Source organism: Sminthopsis crassicaudata, chromosome 6 (genome assembly GCF_048593235.1).
Source record: "Sminthopsis crassicaudata isolate SCR6 chromosome 6, ASM4859323v1, whole genome shotgun sequence".
Classification (NCBI taxonomy): domain Eukaryota; kingdom Metazoa; phylum Chordata; class Mammalia; order Dasyuromorphia; family Dasyuridae; genus Sminthopsis; species Sminthopsis crassicaudata.
In genome coordinates, this window is record NC_133622.1 from 17909898 (window position 1) to 17937585 (window position 27688).

Genomic DNA, 27688 nt, shown 5'->3' on the forward strand with positions numbered 1-27688 from the left:
AAATTAAACATTTACTGATAATAAATCATAATTTTGCAAAAAAAAAACCCCTCATATTCAGTTATGAGACCCTGTATGGGTTTGTGTTCCCTAGTTTTAAGAAGCTGGATTTTATCATTATCATCCTAAGACTCCCTGCTTTGTCTTTGGGACAGTAGAAATACTGGCAGATTAGGTTTATCACTGAGTTGTCTCTCTAGGTAACATAGCTTTCTTTTTCTCAAGCAAAATACTCTAGAAAAAATGTAATGCAAATATATTTCTTAAATACCTACTGTGTGCAAAGCACTATGTTAGTCAGTTGAGTAGATACAAAATTTAGGAGAGGTTTGATTGATATATGCTGTAATAAGGGATATTTAATAAATTCATTAGAGAATTTCAAAATGGAATCTTCAGGAGAATCAAGAACTTCTTAGATATGGTAGCAGATTTGAAAGAAATTCATTCAGATGAAGAAAAGGGGAGCCATTCCAAGCAGAGGTAGCGACATGAATAAAGACCAAGAAACATAAAAGCGTAGTGTGGGTTAGAGCAGAGACTTATACACACAATCCCCCTCAGTGTGAGGGTACAAAAGCAGCATGGGATCAGACTGCATGCAGGCATGGAGTTTGAACTTCTTTCAGTAGGCAATTAAGACTTCACTGAAGACTTCTTGGCAAGTAGTGACATGAAGATGATAATCATAATTATTGACGGCCTCTAAAATGACAAATCATTTTACAGACATTGTTTTATTTGGTCCTTTGAGATGTGCTGTGATTATCTCTATTTTGCAGATGAGGAAATCAAAGCTGAGACTCAAGAAGTTGTGTGTGACTTCTTGATTTTTAAAAAGTTTGAAATAGAATTTGTATCTTTGTCTTTCTGATATTAGATCCAGATCTCAACATATCTGGCTACTTTCTCAGTGATTTGATCTCTGAGTGAAAAAACAAAAACAAAAACAAACCGAACTTTTTTTTACTCGGTGGTATGAAAGACAGATTGTCTCAGTGAGGAGTGAGGAGAAGAAAAAGCCAGTAGCAATCTTGCTACTAAAAAGTGCACAAAAATAGGGCCTTAGTCAGTCGTGGATTTCTCTCCCTCATTCTTGACCAGCATATCAGAGAGGTGATGGCGTGATGTGTAAGTGAACTGAATTGAAGTGTGGGGGCTGTGTGGTGTTTATAGTGTGAATTAAGAGGAAGTGAAGGCTGGGGATGCAGGAACTTGGGAAGGGAGGCTGACTGAAAGGTTATAAACACGAGAATCTTCTCAATGATAATTCCACAGACAGAAATAGTGAAAAAGGAAATGAGATTTAGAAGGGAAAGATAAGGTCAGTGTGGGAGGTACAAATTTAAGGCAGCGGTGGGCTCTCACATAGAGAGATCATGCTAAAAAGTAAGGGATAAAAAGTTTGAAGCTCAAAGACTTAGGAATCCTTGACATAGATGTTGTAGGTCACGTCATAGAAGAAAATGTCAGTGCCAAAGCAAAGGGAACATAAGTAGCTTAGAAGTAAGGATGGATCTTTAGGGAAGGAAAAGGATGAAGAGTCAACAAAGGAGACAAGGCGAATTTAGAGAGGCAGGCCAAAGGTATGATGTGGCTGAGAGCAGGTGTGAGGCAGAAAGAATAGTCAACAGCCCTGAAAAGGGTGTCAAGGAAGGTGTTGCTGGTGATCTGAGAAGAGTTTCTGGAGAAGAGCACAGATGCTGTTGGAGTTTAAGAGAATGGGAAATGAATATAAGTATTGAGCGATTATTCCAGTTGTTTAGCAGTAGACAGGAGGAAATAAAAGTGTTTTTAATACTAGTAAGAAATGAGAAATGTATGTAGATGTTCTGAATGATAAATTGAATAAAAGAAAAAGCATTTATTAAATGTTTAACACGTGCCAAGCACTGGGGTGCAAAGAGAAAAAGCAGATTTTTGCTCTCAGGGATGTTGGATGAGGGCAGCAAGCTAGATGGGGTATGATTGATTCCCTGATAGCCTCACTATCTCCATGGCCTCCAGAGCCCAGAAGTACTTTTCATAATCTTTTTTTTTTTTTTAAACAAATCGTATTCCACATCTTGCTCTTTAAATACTTTTTATGCTCAATACATTGGTCTTTTAATTAGTAGCAATTTGATATATGTTTTTTCCTGTGTAGTTTAGCCTATGATGAAATTTAAGGAATTCCTCTATACTATGACATTGAAGGCTGTTTAAAACAAATGTATAATTTTTTATTCTCAATGAATCTAAATTCTCAGCAATGATTTAGATTTCCAAATTTTCACTGATTTGTATTAATTTGAACGTTCAACACTGCTCACAGTGTCAGTACTTACTCTTTCAAGATCAGAAACAAAATTCCTCTGGTTCTGCTTGTTGCCTCTTCCCATGATCTTGCTCATTTAAAAGCTGTTTGTCACAGAAGTTGTTCTGAAGTGCTCTGCTGCATCTTATGACAGTACAATAAATCAGGGTCTATTCAGTACAATAAATCAGGGTCATCCTAATAGACCTTTGTTGGCAAAAAGCTGCCCTAGTTTAGTATGTTTGTAGCAAACAGGAAAATCCAGGCTACCCAAAGACAAATAAATCAATTTGCCTAGATTTCATGGTTTTGTAGTATAGCATTTATTCAGAGTTTTTCTTTCTGTATTTTATACTTCCATTCTTGACATTTTTCTCTTCAGGAGAAACATCATGTCTCTTACCTAATATTTGTTTCCATTTTTTATTTGATTCTGTTTTAACTTCTCATTTCCTTGTTTTTTCCTTTTATTTTTTCACTTTTCTCCCTTATAGTTTGCTCTCTAAAACACTAATTTGAATCCCATATTCTTTAAGATCCTGCTGAATGTCTAGGATTTTATAGTATATTATGTTTAGGGTGAGTAGATTGCAAAGAGACCTCAGTTTCCTAATTTGGAAACTGAGGAAGCGAAATAGAGGATGTTTAAAGCCCATTCCAACGTTAAATTGGAATTTAAATTTAAAATGGAGGTTAAAACTCCAAATATAAATGCCTCATTTGTTCTTCATTCAAATGAATTGTCAAACATGAGTTATTTAGACAACAGAAGCTTGTTCTTTTAATGACATACACAGATTAAAATTTTTGGCAGTCTTTCTAAAATGTATCATACATTTCATTGACATTCAATAGCAGTTAGCTTAATTTAACCTTAATGACTCAGGAATATCATCACGAACATCAAACTCTCAGCATTTATTATGCACCCATTAGGTGCTAAGTGCTAGAAATACAAAGACAAAAATGAAAGTTTCCCCCTGAAAAAGCTTATGTTCTTGCATAAAATAGGCACTAATATATCAGTATACACAAAAGATATCTCTAGTAAAAAGGCTCTGTTAATTGGGGAATCAGAAAAGCCCTCACAAGTGGCCCTAAATCTGCATTTTTAAGGATTCTAGCTTTTCCAAGATGTGGAGGTAAAGTGAAAGTACATCCCAGGCATGTGGGGACTCCTTGTGCAAAGGCATGGAGGCAGGAAATAGTATGTGGTAAAGAGCACTAGAAAGAAGGCTGGGCCCTGTGGTAGAATAACTGGATATTTAGTATAAGTGCACTTCTAACTCATAGTTATATGATCTCAGTCAAGGAACGTGACCTTTTCTAGACTATTTCCTCCTTTATAAAATGAGGCCAATGGACTGGATAATCTCGAGGGTTCCTTGTGCATTGCCATTCTGTGATTCTAAGATAATGATGGGCATATGGACGACTGAGACGATAATAAACAATAAACAAAATCAAACTGCTTTTGATATTCTTTCTCTCTCTGTGTCTTTCTGCCTCTCTCCACATATATATATGTGTATATATATATATTATGCATATGTCTATATACACACACATATATAAATACACTCACACTTATATGTAAACTTTATTTTTTTTTAATCACTTATTTCTTCCCCTTCCCTCCACTGTCATTTTTTCACTTCTTGCTGTTCTTCAGGGTCTCCTCAGCCACTCTTAAAGAATTGTCTTCCTTAACAGGTATTTTTGTACCATTGGCCTAAAGGCCATAGCAAATATTTTCCTCCAGGTTGAGGTGCCATGTTTTTCCCTTCTAGGTTTGTATTGTAGATTGTTAATATTGTCAGATTTGAGATGAGATTTGATTGTGTGTTCTTATTCTCAACAATGCTATAGTATTGTTGAAGAGATAAAACTAAACATGAAATTACTTCAGAAAAAAAAAAGATAGACCACAATCAAATGCTGAAAAACAGATGATATTATGTGAGATGTAGTAATGATATAAGATTAAATAAGCATATAAGTAATAAATATAAATAACTATATAAATAGAATAATGTCAGCTAACTTTTTAAAAAGTATCAAAATACACATATACAAATTAATATTTGAGTATTACTGCAGAAAGCACATTGAATTGGGAGGCAGGAGAGTGTGGCTCTAGTCCTCATTGCTATTAATTAGCCTTGTAATTTGGGATAAGTCACTTATAATTTGGGGGGGCCTTCATTTCATCTGTACAATCGAGGAGTTTGACTACTGGATTCTGGGAGCACTTTCAAGTTATTCCTCTTATTCAGAAGATTATAAATGAGTTGAAGCAAAAGTCTCTTATTTGTACTTAACAAAATAGGTAATTGAAAATCCTTTGGTTGGTATATACATTTAATTTACGATAAACAATATTCCTAACTTATTAAAAATCAACACAATATCAGGAAGATTCATGAGTAGGAGCCTAACCTTGATTTGATAAGCCAGTTGTCCACTATTATATAGGAGTGTCCAAAAGTCATGCAGAGGAGGTTTATATACTGTTTCTGGGAGAATGACTATCCTACAATACCATATCTAAAGGTAAAAGGATAAATCCTTAATTTCTTAGTTCAGGAAGTGTTTCATGTGCAAAAAAAAAAAAATAGTATATAAATGAAAAGATTTTGTGTAAATAACCTTTTGTCCCATTGGGATAAAGATTGGGATGTAGATGCCTGAAGTTCTATTGGTCATTCCCCTTCTCTCCCATCTTCGATATTTCTCTATTTTTTCCTTTACTTCTGTTTCCCAAAATGCTAAGCTGCTTTTATCCTTAATATACACTGTTGATCCTGCCACTTCCTTCAAATTATCATCCTTATACCTATTTTGCCTTTTGTAATCAAATTCCTCAAAAAGATTGTTGGTGTTCATTGCTCCCATTTCTTTAAATGTTATTTCTCAGTTCCTTGCATTCTTTTGAAATCCACTTCACCCCTATATCCAAACTGCTTTCTGTAAGGCTACTAATAGTTGATCTAATGATCATCTTTCAGTTCGGCTTTCATTAACCATTCTCCCCCACCCTTTTTTTGATTCTGTGACATTATTTCTTTGTATTTTTCCTCCCACATATCTGACTAAAGCTCAGTTTTCTTTGCTGGATTATCCTCTATATTCCACTCGTTAAACATGGGTGATCTCCAAGGGTCTGTTTTGTACCCTTTTCTCTTCAATACTACATTAGAAATCAAAAGGGTTACATATCATAGCACCCTCCATCTTCCATTACCCTGCCCCATTTGGATGTGAAAGTAGAGACTTCCTAGCATACTTCTCTTAAAAATTTTTATTGAATTGAACATTATCTAGACTTTTTTTCTCAACAGTATTTTTCCAGTTACATGTAAAGATAGTTTTCAACATTTGCTTTTGTAAGATTTTGAATTTCATTTTTCCCCTCCCTCTTTTATCTGATCCTTCCCAAGACAGTCAGTGATCTGATGGAGGTTATACATGTATAGTCATTTTAAACATATTTCCATATTGGTCATGATGTGAAAGAAAAATCTGAACAAAAGGAGAAAACCATGAGAAAGAAAAACCAAACCAAAAAAAAAAAGAAAAAAAAGGTAAAAATAGTAAGCTTCAGTCTGCATTCAGTATGCAGTCAGTCTCCATAATTCTTTCTTTGGAGGTGGATGTCCTTTTTCATCCCAAGTCTATTGATAATAGGCTAGAGATGTCTTAATCAGATTTGATCATCACCTAATCTTGCTGTTGCTGTGAACCATGTTCTCCTGGTTCTGCTCACTTCACTTAGTATCAGTCCTTTCTGAAATCTGCCTGCCTGCTTACCACTTTTTTATAAGACGATAAATATTCTGTTGCTTTCACATTCAGTCAATCCCTGATTGATGGGTATCCTTTTTAATTTTCCGGTTTCCTTACCACCATAAAAAGAGCTGCTACAAACATTTTATTTATTTGTTTGTTTGAAAATCCTTTTTCTCTCTTATGATCTCACCAGGAGTGACACTGCTGGCTCAAAAGTATGCAATGTTTAATAGCACTTTGGACAGTTCCAAATTGTTCTCCAGAAAAGCTGGATCAATTCACAACTCCACCAATAATGTTCCCCTTTTTCCACATCCCCTCCACCATTTATCATTCTTTTCCTGTCATCTTAGCCATTCTTATAAGTGTCAAGTGGTACCTCAGAATTGTTTAATTTGCATTTCTCTTGCCAATAGTCTACACATGTTTTTCAAAGATATTGCCATTGCTCAATTTTTTTTTGAACTATGACTTTGGAAGTTTTTTCAAAGCCAGTTTTAAAACTACACAAAAATAACAACATAATTATTCTATACTACTGCTCTCCAATGGCCATTTTTCAAATTTGTTTCATTTAACTTGATTAACTTTTGATTTTCTTCATCTGTAAAAATAAAAGTCAATAATAATGGCTTCTTGTCTTTTGAGACTGCCATGATATTATACTCATGCACCTTTCATATCCCCTGAGATGAAGTAACTGAACTAACTGAAAGTTCCCTGAGATCAAAGACTTTATTTCAAAAGCAATACACAATTACCCTCCTATTTTTTCCAGACTTGGTTCTAAAAATCTTTTGACTCTTAGAATTAATTAGCTTACCTTTCTACCCAACTGCTTATATTCTAAGCAGGGTTATTGAAATTGTGGTCTATAAACTTTAAAAAAGATAACTATTTCATTATAATTTATTTCTTCCATAATCATATGTATTTTATACATTTAAAAATAGTCTAAGAAAAGGTTATTAGGACTTAGACTGCCTAAGTATTGATCACACACACACACACACACACACACACACACACACACACACACACACAAAACAAAAACAAAAACTTAAGAACTCTTTTTTCTAAGGAATGTGCCTTGTTGGACCTTAAATATGAAGGGAAATATTGAAAGAAAGAAATCAGTGTGGGATGAAATTTTTGGAAAAGGCAGAGCTTCTAAGTCCTGAAGGATGGATAGATTCTGAATAAATGACTAGGAGGCTAGAGACTTATCAAAAGATAGCACAAGGAAAGATGCAAGTAGGATTGAAAGTGTTAGTGAAAAATAATAATTTCTTTGAGACTGCCATTTGGCAGAAGAGTAGGAAATATGGTTAAATTAATTGGGAACCCAGAATGAAAACTCTGAAAGTACAGGAAGGATACAGGAAGGATATTTTAAAGTTTTTGTCTGGTAATAGTAATAGCTTACGTCTCTCTAGTGCTTTATGGTTTATAAAGGATATCCCTCTTCGTGTAAGATAGGCAACATAAATGTTATTATCTTCATTATAAAGAAGGCTTTAAGGCCTAGAGAACTTAAAGTAATAGATCATGGTTATACAGCTGATAAATTTCACAGCCAGATCTTCTGATTTTAATCCTAATCTTTTTTCCACTTAGAATGTCTATGATTTTTTAAATTGCATTTCATTCACTGGTTCTTTCTCTGGTAGAATTCACTTACTGTGTATGCTTTTGTCGCAAAACACTGTATTAGGGGAATATAGAATAGGAAAATTGAGAAAACAAAGTCTTTGATCTCAGAGATCTTTTAATTAGTTCAGAGGATATGAAAGGTGCATGAATAACTATTCAAATACATAAAGTTTGCTGTCAGTGTTAATAGTTTCTCATGTACAATGCCTTGTTATGGCAGTCTCATAAGACAGGAAGGTTTTTATTTTTACAAATGAAGAAATCAAAGTTTAATGAAGTGAAATTACATACTTGGAAGTTTGAGAATTAGGCTTCACCTTCCAGACTGACTCCTGGCTTAACACTTTTATGTTACACCAAGAATATTTACTAAATGATGTATGCAAGTCTAATCCTATCCCAAATCATAACTAAGATTTACATAGCACTTGGAAATTTGCCAAGTGCTTTACCACTGAATTCTTCTATGTGATAGTGGAATGGTGACTCCAATGTTGGTAGTCAAAGGAAATAGTCTAAAAGAAGTCAGGGCAAATGGAGATATCAAAAATTCCAAAGCTTTGTATATAAAAGAAATGCATTATATTTTCCTTCTCCTTTTGTAATCCTTTTTTAATTATTTTACACATGACTTTAGTTATATAGAGAGAAACAAGTTCTAAAAACAGTACCTACCTACAATAATTTTTTTTTTATCAAGCTAGTCAGAACTAATAATTTGCACAGAATTTAATGTGGAACAACCAGTACTTCTGAGTTCCTCTGATGAATCACTGTTAAGGGAAAGATTGTTTAGATGGTTTTAACTGAAAGTTAGAATAATTGTCATTTCCACTAACTTGTTTTCATTCTGCTTATTATTGTTGATTACTAAGCATATTTGGACTTTTTTATTTAGTAATTCAGTAGTTCCCATTGAAAAGATAGTAGAAAGTTGTGGCTGATCTTTTCTTTATTGGGGATAGAACTGGCTAATCTTTGTGCGATTAATAGTGCATTTATTTGTAACATTTTTTCCAATTATTTCTGAAGTTTGCTGTCCATTTTCACTTTTTTGCAACTACTGTCTTCCATAAATAAAATATTTAGGATCAAGTAAATTACTTAATCTGGTGATGAATTATTACCAGCCTGCGGTGTTTGCCATTATTAAAGTGGTGGATAGGAAAGAATCGCAAAATATTCGAGCTGGAAGGAGCTTTACAGATTCTCCAACCCAAACTCTTAATTTTATAGATGATAAAACTGAAGTCATATGAAATTGATGGTGTATGGTGAAAAATCTCTAAAGTCCTCTTCAGTTTAAAATTCTGGGAATTATTCAACCAAGCCTAGAAATATCTACGAACTGATACAGGGTGGAAGAAAACAGAATCAAGAAAACAAGTGTATAAGCAATAATTAATGTAAATGAGAAGAATGACAAAAAAAGATCCAAAATTGAATACAGTGTAATTATTTTAACCAAAGTTGGCTTCCAAGAAGAGATAAGGGGAAAAAATGACTTCCCTCATTTCTTTGAAGAAGTGGGAGACTCTGGGTATCGCATTATGTATAATCTCAGACTCGGTTGATTTGTTGGTTGGCTTAATTAAACTGGTTTTATTTTCTTCCCTTTTAAATTTTTTGTTACAAGGAATGTCTTTCTGAGTAGGGAAATTGGAAGAATGATTTAAGAAATGAAAGTCACACAAAAACAAGTATATCCAAAAAAAGGTCCAACTTTAAAAATAAAACGATTCTGTGAATTATGAAAAGAACAACTGGTTTGGCCCCGACCACTTCCATACCTAACCACTGGAAACTACTACAAGTAGTGCAATACAGGGAAAAGATTCTGTTTTCACAAATATGATATCCAGTAATAGCATATAGGATTAACTTGTTCCTTTTCCAATATTCTCCACAGGTATTACTATGTTTCTCCCGGGATACATCTGTATTAGGACACTTTGCCTACAATAGTGCTTCACCACCAAAGTCATATATACGAGGTAAAAATGTAATTGATATAGAGAATTTAAAAAGACTTAAGCTTTAGTAGCTTTAAAAAAATGTGGTGCATCTTGTATTGAGTTATCAAAAATTTCTGTTTTTTTGCAGATTTCTAATTTTATCAGAAATTTTTACTGTATAAAAATTCTCATTAGAGTTCTTAAAGTTCTTATTTAGCTTTAATAGATGAAGAAGAATTATATGGATTCATTTTCTTACTCTTAATTTAATCTCTGCCTTTAAAATACCATAAAAAACCCCAAAAGCCTTATTATTGCCTGTTAAAACTTAAAAATTACTTTTCTTGTGTTTCCTTTTTAATGTCCCTTTACTATTTCTCTCGTCAAAAATGAGTTTGAAGAATTTAAGTCCTAAATAGAATAGGGGAAACTATGGTTTAAAACCTGGGGCTAGTTTATCAGGCTACATTTCCTCTCACAGATTCACAGAATCTGACCCAGAAGGGGAACTCGGTGGTTATCCAGTATAACCTCTACCTGAATGAAATCTCCCCTGTAACATTCTCAGATCTAAGTATAAACTTCTCACGGCTCAGCCTTCCAACAGAAGATGTGGCTTTCTTTGATGCATTTGAGAGCATCAATCCCACTTCCTTAAAGCCCTCTATACTTGGTATGAGATTCTTATTCCCCTTTCTAACTCCTCTTTCTCCTAATTGCAATGATATCTCTAAGTTCAATACTTTGGCTTTTTGTTTTTCTCTTTTTTAAGGAGCTCAATCCCCACTGTGATTTAAATCACACCCTGTATTTTAATGACTGTTCAGTCTGTGTCTCTAATTTTGACCTCTGACCTGTATATCCAACTGTTCACAGGGCATACATATAAAGAGCATCTTAACTCTTTTTGTCAGTCCTTCTTGCCAGCTCTCCTGGTGCACAGTTTTGACTTTCTTTTATTCCTCTTTCCTCTGTTCATAATGTTGATTATTCTTCCAAAATAACTGGTTTGACCCTTCTATTTGAGCCAGTTAATGCACCTCCAGAGTTTGTCCTGGGCAGCCTTCTCTCTCTGCCTCAGTGACCTCATTCGCTTCTGTGGTTTGAGTAATCATTGCCATGAAGATGATTCCCAGATCTATATATCCCTTATCTGAGCCTCAGTCCCACATTACGTGGCCTTTGGACATTTCAAAATGGCCATCCTGTAGGCATTTAACATTAAACATGTTCATGATGAAAATGAATTCTTTTTCCCCCATCTTCCAAAGTCTCCCTTTTCTGTCAAGGGAAGCAGGATCCCTTTGGGCTCCAAAGGGCCCAACATTGCCCCACTGCCTTCTTGTGGTTGGCCAAACTTCCCATTCTCCTTTACGAGCACAGACGCTGCTCTCCTCTCCAGTCGTCTTCGCTACTGCACGTGCCTTCAGGTCTCTTCAGGCTCTAGCCTTTCCTCTGCCCCATAGCCAGGGTACTACTTACGGTCTTCCTGCTAGGATCTTGTAACTGAATGTGGGGATTGTGAAATTATGATTTATTATCAGCAAATGTTTGATTTGTGTGTCTTATCTTATATACCTATATAGTCATCATCACATAAAAATTTCTCATGTGAAAAGGGGTCATGGGTGGAAAAAGTTTAAGAAGCCCTGAGCCCCCACCCTCTGTTCCCTTTGTCAGTACATACACTCAGCACTCCTCATCCCATCTCTCTGCCTTTGGACTTCCCTTTGTGTCCAGATGTTCTCTTCTCACCTCTGCCTTTTGAAATCCCTGCTGCCCCTTGAGACTCAGGTCAAGAACAATCCCCGTAGTCCCCCCATCAACATTGCCCGGTATTTACTCTGTATGATCTGACTGACATCCCCTCGCATAGAGATTACTGTAATGGACTCTAGTCAGGTCACCCTCCCCACTTACCCCTCTCAGATACACATATCCTGCTTCTGAGCAGATACTTAGATATAGCTAGTACAGTGGAAAGAGCAATTTGTGTTTAAATGTGACCTCAGACTAGCTGTGTGACTCTGACCAGGTCACTTATCCCATGCCTTCCTCAGTTTCCTCAATGGTAAAATGGAAATAATAATAGAACCTACTTTCCAGGCTTGTAATAATCAAATGAGATAGCATTTGTAAAGCATCTAGCACAATGCCTGCCATGTAACAAGTGCTTAAAATCTGCCTATTTTCTTTCAAATTAATATTTTCTTCATATCACTCCTTTCCTCAAAAATTGATAATAGATTGCTATAACCTGAAGGGCTTAAATCCAAGATCATTGTGGTGTTCAAGGTCTCTCATAAGTCATATTCCCCTTCCATGTTAAACTAGTGCCTGTTCATTGTTCTTCAGACACATTCTGTTCTCTTACTTCTGGGCCTCTCCCTCAGCCAAAATGTCCACATTTGGGACCGGGCTCCTTCCATTAGCTCTTCTCCCCGCAGTCATAGTCTCAGAGATGGCAAAGTCATCCGATTATCATGATTTTTTTTCTGGTATTGTTATTGTGGAACACCATGACCTCAAAAAAAACCATAGTTGCAATTGACTCAAAAGACAGTGGAGAAATATATGATTCATGTAAGTAGACATCAACAGATTATCAACACCTACTTAACCATAGGAAATGGCCTAAAAGATAACATCTTAGAAAGGTGTAATCAGAAAAAATCTTCTAATAGGGTGAAGGATAGCAGGTAGAAAGTCTTAACGACTGTACTAGTATCTATGAATTAGGAAAAACCATCGAGATTATTCTTAGTGGGACACTCCCTTATGGAGAAGTTATGGGAACACATGGATAAGAATGAAAGGCTTGAAAAGGATACAGTTTGCATCAATGGAGGGAATATCTACATCAGTGACATCATCAGTTCCTGTATTGTTCACTGTCCTGTGTATTATTCATGACTACCTCTTGAAGCATCCTTAAGGCAAGGATCACATTTTGTTATTTTTCTGTTCTCTATCATTTTTATTAGGTCTTAAACACATAGGAAGTACTTAAGCAATGCTTGTTGGCTTATTTCTTAACTACCACCAATTATTTTATGGTTATTGGGGCTCTGTTATCATTGTCAGGAGGGGTAGTACTTTAAGATTTTGAATAAAAAGCACTTTAAAGTCTTAATTTTTATAGGATCTAAGCCACAGCTAAGCTTCTCATCTCTAATAATTTGGGAGAAATATTACTTGGGGTTGGTAGAAATCTGAATTAGAGAATATTTTAAAGAAATGTAGCTTTACCACATTCAAGTACATTATACCAGAATCAAATTAAACAAGAAATATTGCTTGAGAGAATTGTGACTTGAGAAACTTTACTAATTGATGAAAATGATGTGTAATGAGCTTGCTGACTATATAATTGCATTTCTTAAGTAGTTGATAGTAAAATAAACACTTTCTTTAATTATTTTTTAACATTTCTTCTAGTGTTTATTTGGACTACATTAAAAAAAAAAAAAGTTTGCTATATCTTTGGATAAAAGATTTCCTGAGTGCTAAATAACGCAGTTTTATTGTAACAGTATAAATAACAACATTAACAAAATATGTGAATCAAATAGGTACCTTTCCCCCCATTTAATTATATCGATATCTTTGTGGTCTTTTTATAGGAAAACTAGGAATGGAAGATTATGCTGTCTTTTATCCACCAAATGGTAAGAGTTATACTATTGCTTCCTCTAGTGGAAGAAAGAAAAATTACAATGTTTTATAATGAAAAAGATGATTATGCTGATTTATATTTCTTTTAAAAAACATAGCCTTATATCAAGATTATGTTTCTACCTCACTGTCTGGCATAATAGAGTACAATTGATTTTTCAATTAGTGTAAGAGGTTTATGTTGACCTATTCATTTTTTTCTTGCATTTGACAAGAACTTCTCTCTGTGAGATAAAAATTAAATGTAGTCTATATCCATGAAATAAAATCTTTTCTTTCTGGAAAGCTACTGGCACATAAGATTCATGACCCTGGCTTCATTAACGTCATGCTCTAATTATCATATTCGATTGCTATTTGATGTGCCTTGCCTTTATTCTATTTCTGGGGGAGAACACTTAGATTTAAACTAGTAATTATAAAAACTTCAATTTAGACAGGATCAAATATAGCAATAGTGGCATATTAAATGTAGTCCTCTTTAGAAATTAAATATTTACTTTGTGAGCTAATCAGATTATTCCAAAGTACTTCTTGGACTTCTAAAGATAAGCTTATTAGGAAAAAAACAAAACAATATATGATCAAATTATAACACTCAGGCAGAGCCTGAAGGGAAAGGAAGAGGGGGTTGGGAAAAAGCAAGAACAGATCCTTTCTGTGTTCCTTTTCCCCTTTTGTCTCCCACCTCTAAATTTTCCTTGGGTAAGGATCCAAGTTTGGTTGATCCTAACATCCCTAAATACGGAGAAACTAAAGACTACCAATGGCTCAAACCAAGTACAAAAGAAGGGGCCCGAGGAGTCAGAAGGGAAACCAGACATGAGTGGCAGGAATAATCCAAAGTTGAGAGACCAGAAGTTCAAGGGAAAAAATCTGAAACAAATCCTCACTGACAAGCAGAGAATTCAGAGGAGAGGATCATGAAGTACATTGAACAGCTATTACAATATGAAGGTAAATGGAGTAATATTACCAGAGAAGAAAAGAAAACTCTGAGAACTGCCCAAAAGTAATTGAACAACATAAAAAAAAAATAAATTCCAGAAGTTCCAGAAAAGAAGTAAAAGGAGGGCTCCCTAGCAGAGGAAAGAGAAAATGATCCTGACATCAAGAAGACTTGGATTTAAATTCTGCCACTGATACCTACTGCCTTCTTGGCCACAAGAAAGCATTTTAACAGCTCAGTGACACCCTGGCAACTCTCTCACAGACCTGAGTATTAGCATTGGCCTAAAGTGTCCTATATAATGAAATAACAAGTCCAAACCAAAGATAGACAGAAATAAGACTTTTTTAAAAAAATTAGGAAAGAATTTAAATCACTATTCAAAACATACTGCAGAATTTTAAGAGGAAACAAACCACAACATAGGAAGAACTGTCTACACAATGAAAAATTTCTACAAAGTAGAGAATTCAGGAAGACCAAATATTGAGGTGAAAGTAAATTTGGCAAAAAAGGAACATAAGTTAACAGCATTAAAAAGACATCTAGATTCTTGAGAAGCCAAAGCCATTAATCTTAACATCAAGATAAATGAAGTTAACTTTTAAGTATCATATAGGTCTTTCAGAAGAATAAAGCAAATAAAAAACCTGAATGCCATGTTTCATGAAATAATTATTCAATAAAGTTGTCCAAAACTTGATTTGGACAACAAATCATTATTAGAATCCACAGACTTCCACAAGAAAAAAAAATGTTTAATACTCTAAGGAAAATGTACTACTTCAATAAGAAATAAAAAAAAAATTTCAAGGAGTCAGATGAAAGATTTTAAATATGAAAGACAATTGCAATCAAATAAGATTATTCTACAGACAATAATTCAGGAAAATGAATAAAAAATGAAAAGCAAAGGAGCTTAAGCTACAATGAATTTATCCTGAAAACCTGAATCAAATTACCAAAGAAAAGGATGAACTTTTACTGCAAAAACATTTAAAGCATGCCTACAAACAAAATCAAAAGTGAGCAACAAATTATTTAATTTTCAGGTACCTCAAATAATAGAAATATAAGTACAGTTAACAAATACAATTATCTAGAAAAGAATATGAGGATGTGTATCTTCTCTACCAGGACTTTTATTGATTTTCATCAGAGTAAGGAGGAAAGACAGCATATTAGAAAATAACACTCTGAAAAAGTTGTAAAATGTACATCTAAAAGGGGGGGAGGGGACCAGATTGTACAGAGCTTTAAAATTCTAAACAAAACACTACATAATTTTATCCTAGAAATAGTAGAAGTCCCTGAAGTTTACCCAGTACTGGATTTGGTGAGTAAAGGGACATGTTTCATGTCAGAAAAAAAGTTGGGCATCTTTGTAGAGGCTGGATTGAAGTTCCAGGAGACCAATTAGGTTATCATTATAATCCAGAGGAAAGGAAAGGGGATTTAACACTAGAAAGATTGTGATGTAAACTGCCAAGATTTGGAAACTGATATGGGATGAGTGCTAATGAGGACCTGAGCATGACTCCTAAATTTTGAGACATTTGGAAGGATGTTGGTGCCTTCAACAGTTTTAGTTCAACTCAGAAGAGTGGAGAATTTGGAGGAAAGATAAATTTTTATTTGCAATTGTTCGATTTAAAAAGCCTAGCAGGACATTCTTTTAGTATCTAAAGTATCCAAGTATCTAAATTAAAGTATCCAAAAGATAGTTGATGATGAAATGGAACTCAAGAGGGAGACTAGGGGTGGGTATAGAGCTCTGAAGACATTTTCATACATAAGGTCATTCAACCCATAGGATCTAATGAGATTACTGATTGAGAGAGATGGGAAAACCCAGGACAGAAGCTTAATGGACAAAGGAGTAAAGGAAATTGTGAAGGAGTTCTGGAATCAGAGGGGAGCCAACAGAAAAAGTATCACTAAAACCTAGAGAGGAGAAAGTACCTAGGAGGAGGGGGGGGATAATAGTGACAAATGCTGCAAAGCAAAGGATTGGGACTGAAAAAGGTCAGAATTTATCAATTATGAGCTTCTTGGTGATGAGAGGGAAAGAAAAAGAGATAGAGCAAGACACAGAAAGAGAGACACACAGAGACAGAAATCGAATGGTAAGCCTGGAAGCTAGATTGTGAAGGATTTAGAAAAGGGAGAGAGGAGTAGAAGTAGGAGACAGGTTAGAGACAACTTCAGAAGTTTAGCTATAAACAGGTGTTTAAATAGGGGATGATAGCTAGTGGATCAAATCAAGCAGGGATTTTTTAAGCACTGAGGAAATATGAGCATATTTGCAAGCAGCAGGGAAAGAGTGGTAACTAGAATGGAGATGATAATGAGGATAGTTGGTTGGGGATGTCAAGAAAGGTTGGACTCCTCCTAAATGGGACACTTGTTCAGGCAATGAGAAGAAGCATCTCTTTGGAGACTGAAGGGGTGGAATGTAGTGGGGTTGGGGGGTGGGGTCAGTGAGATATGATGTGCATAAAAGAGGAAAAGACAAAAAATTGTGAGCAGCTTTAATTTATTTGCTAATGAAGTGAAGTCTTATCAAAAGGGAAGATTAGGGACATTGAGAGGTTTGAGAAAACATGACAAAATTTTAAAAAGCTGCCATGATGACTGGGAGAGAGAATCTGTCACAAAGTAGTGAAAGGTTACATTGCTGAATAAGGATGGGGTTGATATTATGTTACATAAATTTGTAGCAGACCTAATTAATACAGTTTCAGCTTTTTTTCTGGGTAAGTTCAACCTCACATATATGAGCAAAGAAAATGGGAGGGAGGGAGTAATCCAAAGTTTTTAGTTTGGCAAGGCATATATAATTAGCACTTCTGTGATACATAAGGTATGCTAGCAAAACTTAGACTTTTTCTTAAATTGAGCATCACCTATCAAAATATAAAATGCCTAAATAAAGAGATCCTGATTTGAAAATATTAAATCCACTTTGAAACTGAAATGAAAACTAGTCATAAAGAAACTCATAAATTAAAAAAAAGCAATGATTCAGATGGATTTATCAATGAATTCTATTAAATTATAGAAAACAACTATACCTATATTATTGCAATTATTTTTTAAAGTTGAGAAATAAAACATTCTATCAGAGTCTTTTTTGTAGGACTCATATGGTTCTAACACCTAAAGTAGAGAAGGCAAAATCAAGAAAGATCATTATAGGCCATTGTCACTCATAAAGACTGATACACATATTTCAAATGAAATCCTAGCAGAAAAATTAGGGCAACAGATCCAAACTCACAACTCTAACCAAGTTGGATTTGTACCAAGCTTGCAAGAATAACTCAGTATTAGGAAAACAACTAATTATATAAACAAAAATGTCCCAATCTCATAATTATTTCAATAAATTCAAAAAGTCTTCCACAAAATATAGCATATAGTATATAAATGGAAAGTAATTCCAGAAGGAAGCATGGCAAGATATTATGGGCCTGGGAAAGACTGGCAGAATAAAATTAGTGGGATTCAATGATTCAATCTTAGTTTTAGGGGCAGCTAGGTGGCGCAGTGGATAGAGCACCAGCCCTGAATTCAGGAGGACCCGAGTTCAAATCAGGTCTCTGACACTTAACACTTCCTAGCTGTGTGACCTTGGGCAAGTCACTTAACCCCAGCAAGGGGGGGGGGGGAATTAAAAAATTAAAAAAAAATAATCTTAGTTTTGAAAGAAGCCAGGGAAGACAGGCAGAAGTAAGGAGGGGGAGCATTCCAGATATGGCCACCAGTCAGTTCAAGGGCAGAAAACAGCATACTGGATTATAGAATAGAGGGAGATTGTAAAAGTAGGTAGGAGCCAGCTTGTTAAGTGATTTAATGCCAAGCACAGGGTTTTTTATTTAACCCTGAAGGTTGTAGGGAGTTTTTAGTTTCCAAAGTAGAGGGATAACATGGAGAGCTTTGCTCATCAGGAAAATTACTTTGGCAGCTGAGTTGAGAGAGACCTGAGGCAGAAAGACCCCTTAGAAATCTGTTGGGTCACATGACCCACAAGATAAAGGACTAGGCAATTTTTCTGACATCAAAGCTCTCCAAAATAGGAATTATGCACAAGAGATAAAGCAGTTTCAGATATCTCTAAGTCTAGGAGAAAGCTTCCTATACTGTGGATTGTGACCCCAGATGAGGTCATGTAACTGAATGTGGGGATTGTGAAATTATTATCGGTAAACATTTGACTTTATATCTATTTTATATATCTATGTGCGTAGGGTTGTGAAAAATTTCTCAGATGAAAAGGGATCACAAGCAGAAAAAGTTTAATAATAAATTTTGGTCTAAGACACTTAGAAATTTAGCAAGGAACACATCTGGTGAGCTAACAGCAGAGACGGCTCATTCCCAACTCTCCCTGCACTCATTGTGGCACCTGCTCTCCCATCCCCACTATGCTTGGGCAGGGCTTTGCACGGAGATCCACAGCTTGCAAGAGAAATCGGCTCTAACCCCAAAGCAGAAGCTTATGTTCTGGCCAGGAGAGCAGCATGGAAGTGCTCTGTGCTACAGCAGTCCCACCTAAAAATGCGGAACAGAGGGCGCAGGACAGTGCTCCAGTATGCACATGGGTCTCCCAGCTCTACCTGAAGCCTCCATCTCAACATCAGCTCGGTCATTTCTGATCCCTGCTCAGCCTTGAAATCAGCCAAGGCAGGGAGCACTATGGCTGCAAAGTCCAGAGAAACCATCATCAAAGTGAAAAGAATCAGAAAATGAACATCAGAGTAATAGAAAAAGGAAAGACTGAAATTACCCAGGATCTTGGGAAGAAGAAAATGCAGTCAAGGACCTTGAGCCTAAAATAAACCAATAGGGAAGATCTTAACAACAAAAGGGAACATAGCCTCTAGAGCAGCTAAATGAATCCAGACAGCTGTGGGTCAATATTTAAAAACAAAGGGAAATGAGGGCCTTTGGCGTTCCAAGAGAGCATGTAGCCAGAGCGGGATGTTCTCCTCACTCTTACCCTCTCATCCCTGCCATGACATTGCTCAGGTCCTGACCTTCCTTCCTTCTAGCTTGAAATGCGCCAGGCAGAAGGTCCTGTTCACTGTTTCTGCAGCATCATGGTTGGTTTCTCTGCCCCAGTCCAGCTTCTGTGACCCGCCATTTAATACGCAGGGGCAAATCCTGGTCGCCTCCAGTCAAACACAAAATCTTTGGTTTGTCTTTTAAAGCCTTTCACCCTTCCTGCATTTCCAGCCCTGGCACAGCCCTCGCATGTGCATTTTGACGGAGGCCCTTGTCTCCTGACTCCAACATATTCGCTGGCTGCCTCCCATCTGTAGCCCTGCTGCTGGCACCTCAGCTTCCTGGTTCCCTGGCTGGCTTCTTGCCCCTGTGATGGTCCCAATCTCTGCAGTAACCTTTACCCAGTCCTTTTAAACCTTGTTACCCGCCTCTGGAAGTATTCTCAGTTTATCTTACACGTGGCTCCTAAGTAGTTGTTCTCATTTTGCCTCCTCCATTAGACCATGAGGCCTTTTAGAACATGGGTGGAGAATGGCTGTATAAGCTACCCCCTCCCCCCAATCATTTGCAGACATAACATTGCCAGAGATGATGAGCTAAAAGGTAGGGACAACTACCTCCCACTGCCTGAGTTCTACGAGTAGATGCCTTTATGTGGGCTGGCGTTAGGGCAAAGGGACCGTGCTTGTTTTGTTTGTAATTGTTGTTGCTTTGCTTTGGGGTTGGGTTTTGTCTGCCTTGGTATCCCCAACCCTTAGCCCAGTACCTAGCTCTTTAGGTGATTGACTGACTTGGGGCAGTTGCGAGAAGGCCAGTTCTGAAATTCTCATCTTCCTGCGTCCCAGCCTGGCCTCAGACACTTACTAGCTGGGTGATTCTGGCTAACACTTCACCCTGCTTGCCTCAGTTTTCTCAATGGAAATGGCAAACTACTCCAGCATTTTTGCAAGAAAACTCCAAATGGAGTCACAAAGAGTTGGGCATGACTGTAAAATGACAAGGAGACAGAAAGGAAAGATTGTCTGGAAGAAGGGATGGCTTCTGCAGTCATACCAGTGAGAAGAATCTCTACAAGGGTGATAGCTCCATGAATAAGAGAAAAGGGGACATACACAAAAGAGTCTGTGAGGGTCAATTCAATGAGATCTGACAACACATTGACTATGAAGGAGCTGTAATCACTGCGCTTGGAAAGCTGGATAATGATGGGCATAACAAGGAAACTGGAGAGAGGCAAGTGTTTGGGGGGAAAGACATGGTCTGTTTTGGTCACTGAACATTTGAGATGCTGTCGGATCTCCAGTTTGAGATGTTCAAAAGGCAGTTAATGATGGACTGGAACTCAGGAGAAAGGTGCAGTTGAGATCTATCTGTGCAGAGATAGTCGTTGAAACCGTGGATCACCAAGGGAGGCAGATAAAAGGAGGAGAGGAGAGGGCCCAGGATAGAACCCTGGACACCCACAATTAGTGGGCATGGTCTAGATGAAAATCCTCCAGTCCAGGGCAGAAGGTGAAGTCAGACACAAAAGGAGAGTCTGTCCAGAGAAGCCACGCTGAGATCAAGACCTACTGGAGACGTATAAATGTCATCATACAACTCTCTTTTAAAGACATGAATTGGAGTGATGTTATTGGTCATGGCTGAATCACACATACATAGTAAAAATCATAGTAACACAAAACAACTTGAAAATTTGCTCCATCCATCAAATTACCCAGAGGTACCTTACTAGATGGATAAATGAATGAATGAATGAGCACTTATATATAAAGTGCTTATTCTAGGCCAGACACCATGCTAAGTGCTGGCACTTCAGTTATAAAAGTGAGGCAGCCTTGGTGGTCAAAGAATTTCCATTCTAATAGGGGAGATGCACACATGCATGTGAAGATATGTACACGTGGATATATGTATGTGTGTAAGTATATGGCATTGTTGGTCATGGAAGCGATGTCCGAGCTAGACCACATTGTGGCCAATTCCTTGATCAGGACTTTTCCAGGAATAATGAAAAGTGAGATTTTTTTTACCCTTCCCAGAGCCAAGGGTAGAAAGTGGAAGGTGGGAAGTGTGCTGTGGCTGGGCGGAAGGTCCCGGAACTGGAGTAGAAAGTTGAATAAGTAAAATGTCTGCACTACTGTCTTTCTACCCAGGTTACTTATACCTTCGGAATCCAATTCTTACCGTGCAACAAGAAAATTGGATTTACACACATATATTGTACCTAGGATATACTGTAACACATTTAACATGTATGAGATTGTCTGTTATCTAGGGGAGGGAGTAGAAGGAGGGAGGGGAAAATTTGGAAAAATGAATACAAGGGATAATGTTATAAAAAAAAAAAAATTACCCACGCATATGTACTGTCAAAAAAGGAAGTGAAACGTGACCTGGTGTGGGTCTGGGACCAGCCCAAGCCGCACTCACCCACCCGGCAGCTTAGTCTGCAGATGGGTCAGAAACTAAACAAACTGCCTGGGGCACTGAGGGCTGGGTGGAAGGGAGTGCATTCTCATCCTGGTGGCTGTGCCAGGTGGGCAGGGTGGCAATACACTGGAACCTGACATCGTCAACTAAATAGTCCTTTGTTTAGCTAGAAAACATAAATGGCTTGGAGAAAAACTCTCGTTGGCAAAACCCAGGAAAACTAGAAAAAGTTTGACAAAATATGTTTTGACCAACAGCTTACACTACATGTAGTTCTAAATGGAGACTCGATCTGAATATAAAACAACCCCCCCCCCAAAAAAAAAACTAGGGAAAAAGAGCCCCTGTACAGCTTTGCGTACGTGCAGGGAGGATTTAAGCAGACCGGGTTACAGGAGGTGCAGAAGACGCATAGATGACTTTGTGAAAGTGAGAAGCTTTTGCACAAACAAAAGAAAGGTAGGCCAGACGAGATCTCTGTTAACAATCTAAGATACACACAAACATTATTTAGAGACGGAGGGACTGGACGGGCCCCACCCCTCAGAACCTGCCCTATAAAGAAAGGGGGAGCTGGGGGCTCAGCAGCTGCACCCGCCCCTCCGCTTCTCGCCAGCCCAGCCCGATTCCGCCTCGTTTTATTAATGCAAACTTAAGACCCAGACCCTCTCCACAGAACACTTCACAGGCCGATGATTTAGAGTGAGTTGGGATTGCTCCGAACTCACTCTGTCAACACCTCCGTTAGGGGGCGCCATGGAGGGCTTAGGGCATATACTGACAGCCGCTGAGGGGCGCTGTACTGCATAAGAGAGCAGGGTGCATAGAGGCACCCTGGAGCTGGCAGCCGCTAGGGGGCACTGTGGTGTACAAAGGGATAGTAGACCTCTGTGGACTGGCCATTGCTAGGGGGCGCTGTACCGCAGAGTGGGCATACAGGCCGCCTTGTGCCTACAGCCGCTATGAGGTGATGTGCAGAGGATGGGCAGGGCTCATGTGCTGGTTGCCGCTAGGGGGTGCCGTATTACATGGAAGATGAGCATGTAGGCCTCCAAGTGCCCACAGCCGCTAGGCGGCACCGCAATGCGCAGAGGGCGGGATGCTAGGGGCGCTGTAGTCTACAGAGCGCAGGCGGGCCTCATGGTGGCAGCAGCTATGGGATATCGTGCTGCTTAGAGAGCGGGCGGGCACCCTGGAACTGGCAGCCACTAGAGGGCGCCGTGGTATGCATAGGGCTAGTAGGCTTCCGTGTGCTGGTTGCTGCAGGGATAGGCCGTACTGCACAGTAGGCAGGCTAGTCTCCATGTGTCGGGAGCAGCTAGGGGGCGCGGTGCTGTGCAGAGAGCAGGCAGGCGCCATGTACCAGCAGCATAAAGGAGGCGCTGTACTGAATACAGGGCAGGCAGGTCTCCTGTGCTGGCTGCAGCTAGGGGACGTTCTACGTGCGAAGAGAGAGCAGGCAGGGCTCCATGTGCCGGCAGCCGCTAGGGGGCACCGGGTGGGTAGAGGGCGAACAGAACTCTGTGTTTTGGCCGCCGCTAGGGGACGCTGTGATATGCAGCAGAGGGCAGGCAGGCCTCCAAGTGCTGGCTGCCGCTTGCGGGGCGCCATACCTTGCAGGGGGTGGGCAAGCCAGCAGGCAGGCAGACCTCCATGTGCCGGCAGCCGCTAGAGGGCGCCGTAGTGCGCAGAAGGCGAGCAGGACTCCGTGTCCTGGTCGCCCTTGTGGGCTCCGTACCTTGGAGAGTGGGCTGGCGAGCAAGCAGGCAGGCAGACCTCCATGGGCCGGCAGCCGCTAGGGGGCGCCGTAGTGCGCAGAAGGCGAGCAGGACTCAGTGTCCTAGCTTCCTTTGTGGGCTCCGTACCTTGGAGAGAAGGCAGGGGGGCAGGCAGGGAGGCAGACCTCCATGTGCCGGCAGCCGCTAGGGGGCGCCATGGTGCATTTGAGATCATGGATGAATGGAGCTCAGTTACAGATCAAAGACCCAGGCCAGAGCCGAGCTAGGGAAGCGGGACCGGAAGGGGAAAGCTAGGAAACGGGAAGCCTGCGTCCCCATGGCGCAGCCACGCTCGGGGCTCCGCTGCTTCTGCTTTTGCTTGTTACTGAAGAGAGAACCTGAGGAAGGGAAGGGATAGGCTGGGAAATGACAATGGCAGAGCCGCGAAAGCCAATGTAAAAATAAGTATGTTGTTACTGTACACTAAAGGAATGACCCCATAAAATATTGATGGGATGTCGATATTGAATGACCTTTGACATCTGGCTTCTAAAGAAACTAAGTTCTGCGGCAATACTGAAAACGTGGAAACAGGAAATAAACAGTTGACTCTCATCCACATTTTTAGCTAGAGAGAACCTTCTCAGGAAGAGCCTGCGCACTCTGTAGGGCTTCCCAAGGCTCCTTTTTTAGTTTCCAAACAGCAGAATGGAAAGGGAGAGGGATTCTCATCCTGGGCACCCCGGCAGGAAAGGGTCCCAAAAGTGTGGGGCTTCCCCCTGTAATAAGGCCTCTCCTCCTACCCTGGGGGAGCCTCATTGCTGAAAGCCGCTGTCCAAGGTCACAGGAAGTGGGCCCCCATCTTCTGCCTCCAGATCCAGAAATCCCGACCTCACAACCCCCGGCTCCACGACAGATACAATATTCTGAAGGAGGCGGCCGTGGGATTCGGGGAACAGAGCCCGTCACCTGGACCCCGGAAGACCTTGGACACTTATTGGTCCCTCCCTGATCTTGGACAGTGCCTGACAAGTTTCCTCATCTGAAAAATGAGAATAGCAATAAGATCTACCTCCCGGACTTGTAGTGAGGATTAGATGAGATAACACACGTAAAGTGCTGTGCAGACCGTGTATAAATGCTAGCTATTAGTCATATAAAAAGGCGTCTGTTTTCTTAAGTCAAATACCAGAGACTCGCAGAATTAAGCCTGAGAAGATTAAAACCGAAAATACAAAGGATTTTCTGTTCTTTGCTCCAAAACTCATATAATGTCAAAGGACTTAGGGGAAGTAGTTGAAAGGATATTAGGAATAGCAAATTACAGCGTTGTTTTTACACGAATTTCTTTTAATGGCCTCAGATTTCTCCTTGATGTAAACACCTTACTATGAGCAAAGAGTTCGTTGTATCCTTAAATCGAACACCACCTAATTATTTTTGGCATATGGTTTCTTTTGTTTCACACATAGTCGTAGTCCTAAGCAGTTTTTTAAAAACTTTTTCCCTGCTTCTCATACCTTCAGTTCTTTAAGAGTTAAATATCAGACACCGGGAATGTTTTTTCCTAATGGACGCTAATGCCCTTGAACTATTTTTTCTTGTATTCAGTATCTTCCAAACAATCTTGTTTTAAGTTTTATATGTTTGGAGTAGATACTTATTTTGACATACTGTTCTGCTCCACACATCTGAAGAAAGGCAAAAATCCTAAATATGTTACGATGAATATGAAATTGATTCCTTGTAGTTGAGATTCTTTTGATAAAAGTCCAACTCCCAGCTACAAAAAGTATTACTTATCAGAAAAGAAATCTTAAAGTGGATGAAATTCAAAATGAGAAAATATCACATAAAATATCTTTCTTACTAAATCATCTTCTCATCTTCTCTGTTATTAAGTTTTATCTTGGTAATTCACTCACAAACCTGATTTACTTCATTTTATGCAAGTTGAAATGCCATTACTCAAGAGCCAGTCTCATGTTAAAAGTCTTTGTTGTTCAGTCATTTCAATCATTTCCCACTCTTTGTGACCCTATTTGGGATTTTCTTGGCAAGGATACTGGAGTGATTTGCCATTTGCTTCTCAAGCTTATTTAACAGGTGAGGAAACCAAGGCAAATGGGGGGAAGCGACTTGTCCAAGCAACTGTCTGAGCTTTGAACGTAGGAAGCTAGGTCTGACTGCAGGTCTAGCACTCTATTCACTTTACCATATAGCTAGCCTATTAAAAATCTAGTTTTAAGACATTAAAACTTTACTTTTAAAATGCTAAAATAAGCTTTCCCAACCTATAACCTAACCCTGTTATTATGCTTGATCTTAATTTGTCCTTATTTCACTAAACTTATATCTACTCTTCCTAGTCCTTTTCTCTATTTCTAAAAAGGAAAAGTATGGCTACTGCGTCAGCACCCTGGACACCTCAGAATCAGCAAGTCTTTATTCTTGGTCTTTAGCAGTAGAAGTGAAGGGGATGGATGCATAGTATCTCTGGATCTCACCTCTTTGTCTCTCCCCTAGAGTGGGTCTGGCTAGTCTCATTGCACCTCCAAGTCCCTCCCACAATTCTCTGTATACACCAAACAATTGGGCCAGCACAGGATAGTGGGAAGGGCCATTTTCCAAGCATATTCTGATAGAGTATTGTCCAATCAGTAATTGGCCTCAAGTGCTCAATTGTCCCACCTTAATGCGTTGATTCAAGAGTTTTGGCCCCTTACATCTCCCGCTTTCTTTTGTTTTAGAACACAGGTGGTCACGCCATCCCTGACTTTTCAGGGAGGTAACCCCAAAAAGGAGGTGATCACACCCTCCCTGACTTCTCAGGAAGGGAGGTGAAAGCACTAAAAAGGAGATGATCATGCTCTCCCTGACTTCTCAGGAAGGGAGATGAAAAGCACCAAAGGGAAGTGGGAATTGCTAGTGCATTTCTGGGCTGAATGGTTTTGTTAGAAACAGGTATGCACAAACCCATCAGCATGGGAGGTATTATACAAGCACATAGCAATAAGGCACAGGCTATTAGTAATGACCCTCCCCACAGCCTGTACAGGCTCAATGTGATGTAACAAACATGAATTGTAGATGCAAGTAGTGATATAACAAACAATATAAATCAACATGGTGGTGTAAAAGATTTCCAGAAGTCCTAGAAGGAGGGGATGTAAACAACGTTTACCCATACACCACCTTCAGCAGCCAAGAGATAGTTCAAAACCAATCTATTGTCTGTTGCTTCACGTGTCAAGGAATCCAATGACCCCCACAAGTTTTTGAAGTCCTGCAACAGTCTTTTTATGTGTTAGGGAATCCAATGATTCTTGCAGATTTTTAAGTCCTGCAACAGTTTTATCATTTCTCAGAAAATCCAATGATTTCTGAGGGTTTTCAAGTCCTACAACAGTCTTATCATGTCTCAGACAATCCAATAATTCCTGAGGGTTTTCAAGTTTTACAACAGTCTTATAATGTCTCAGAGAATCCAATTATTCCTGAGGGTTTTCAACTACTATAATAATCTTATCATGTCTCAGGGATTCCAATGATTCCTGAGGATTTTGAAGTTTTAACAATTTTTTATGTCCATGAATCAAATGCCATAACTGCCAGGCTCTTTCAGTGATGGGTACAGTTAGCAACGGAACCACCCGATGTTTCTTGGGCCTTCTCCTTCATTTCAACGGTCTGCTCTGTCTCTCTCTTCTTCAAAAATCCATCGCCAATTATGTAGCAGTCTGGTTATCTTTAATGGAGATCCGTGTGTAAAATTTGGAGCCATGGCTAATAAAACCACTCTGGGATAGTTTCACAGCATACATTAATTTGTGCATTGCAGGTCTTATCCCAGATAATTGTACTGTTCACTTAATGGCCTTCAATAAAATTCTAGCCACAAGCACTGGGTAAGGAGTAAGGCTTTGTTCTGTTTGTGCTGGGAGGTTCACCCACTCTATCACACTGTCTCCTTGATGAAAGACTGCTGTGGGTGCCTCTTGTGAAGCAAAAACTGATATTTCCAAGGGGTTTTGAGTGACTCTTTCAACCATATTGGATAAAGCCAGTTCAACTTCTCTTAAAGCCTCTTGAGCTTCTTTTGTAAGCTGGCGTGGTGAGTTTAAAGTATACCTTAGGGTATACTTCATATCCCAAATATTGAAAAGGAGCTTGTCTTTGAATTTTTTCTGGAGCTATGAGCAATTTTAGTTCC

General features: G+C 38.7%; 1 protein-coding gene across 4 annotated transcripts in view; it reads left to right on the forward strand.

Moving 5' to 3' along the window:
* TBC1D19 (TBC1 domain family member 19) overlaps positions 1–27688 on the forward strand; it is a 97339-nt gene that overhangs the window by 48074 nt on the left and 21577 nt on the right. For 2 of the 4 annotated variants that reach the window (XM_074274604.1, XM_074274605.1), the window contains exons 14-15: positions 9648–9732; positions 13317–13388. In XM_074274604.1, the coding sequence (XP_074130705.1) occupies positions 9648–9732; positions 13317–13388 (157 nt within the window). The remainder of the gene's footprint in view (positions 1–9647; positions 9733–13316; positions 13389–27688) is intronic. The other 2 variants (XM_074274602.1, XM_074274603.1) reach the window with 1 other exon arrangement.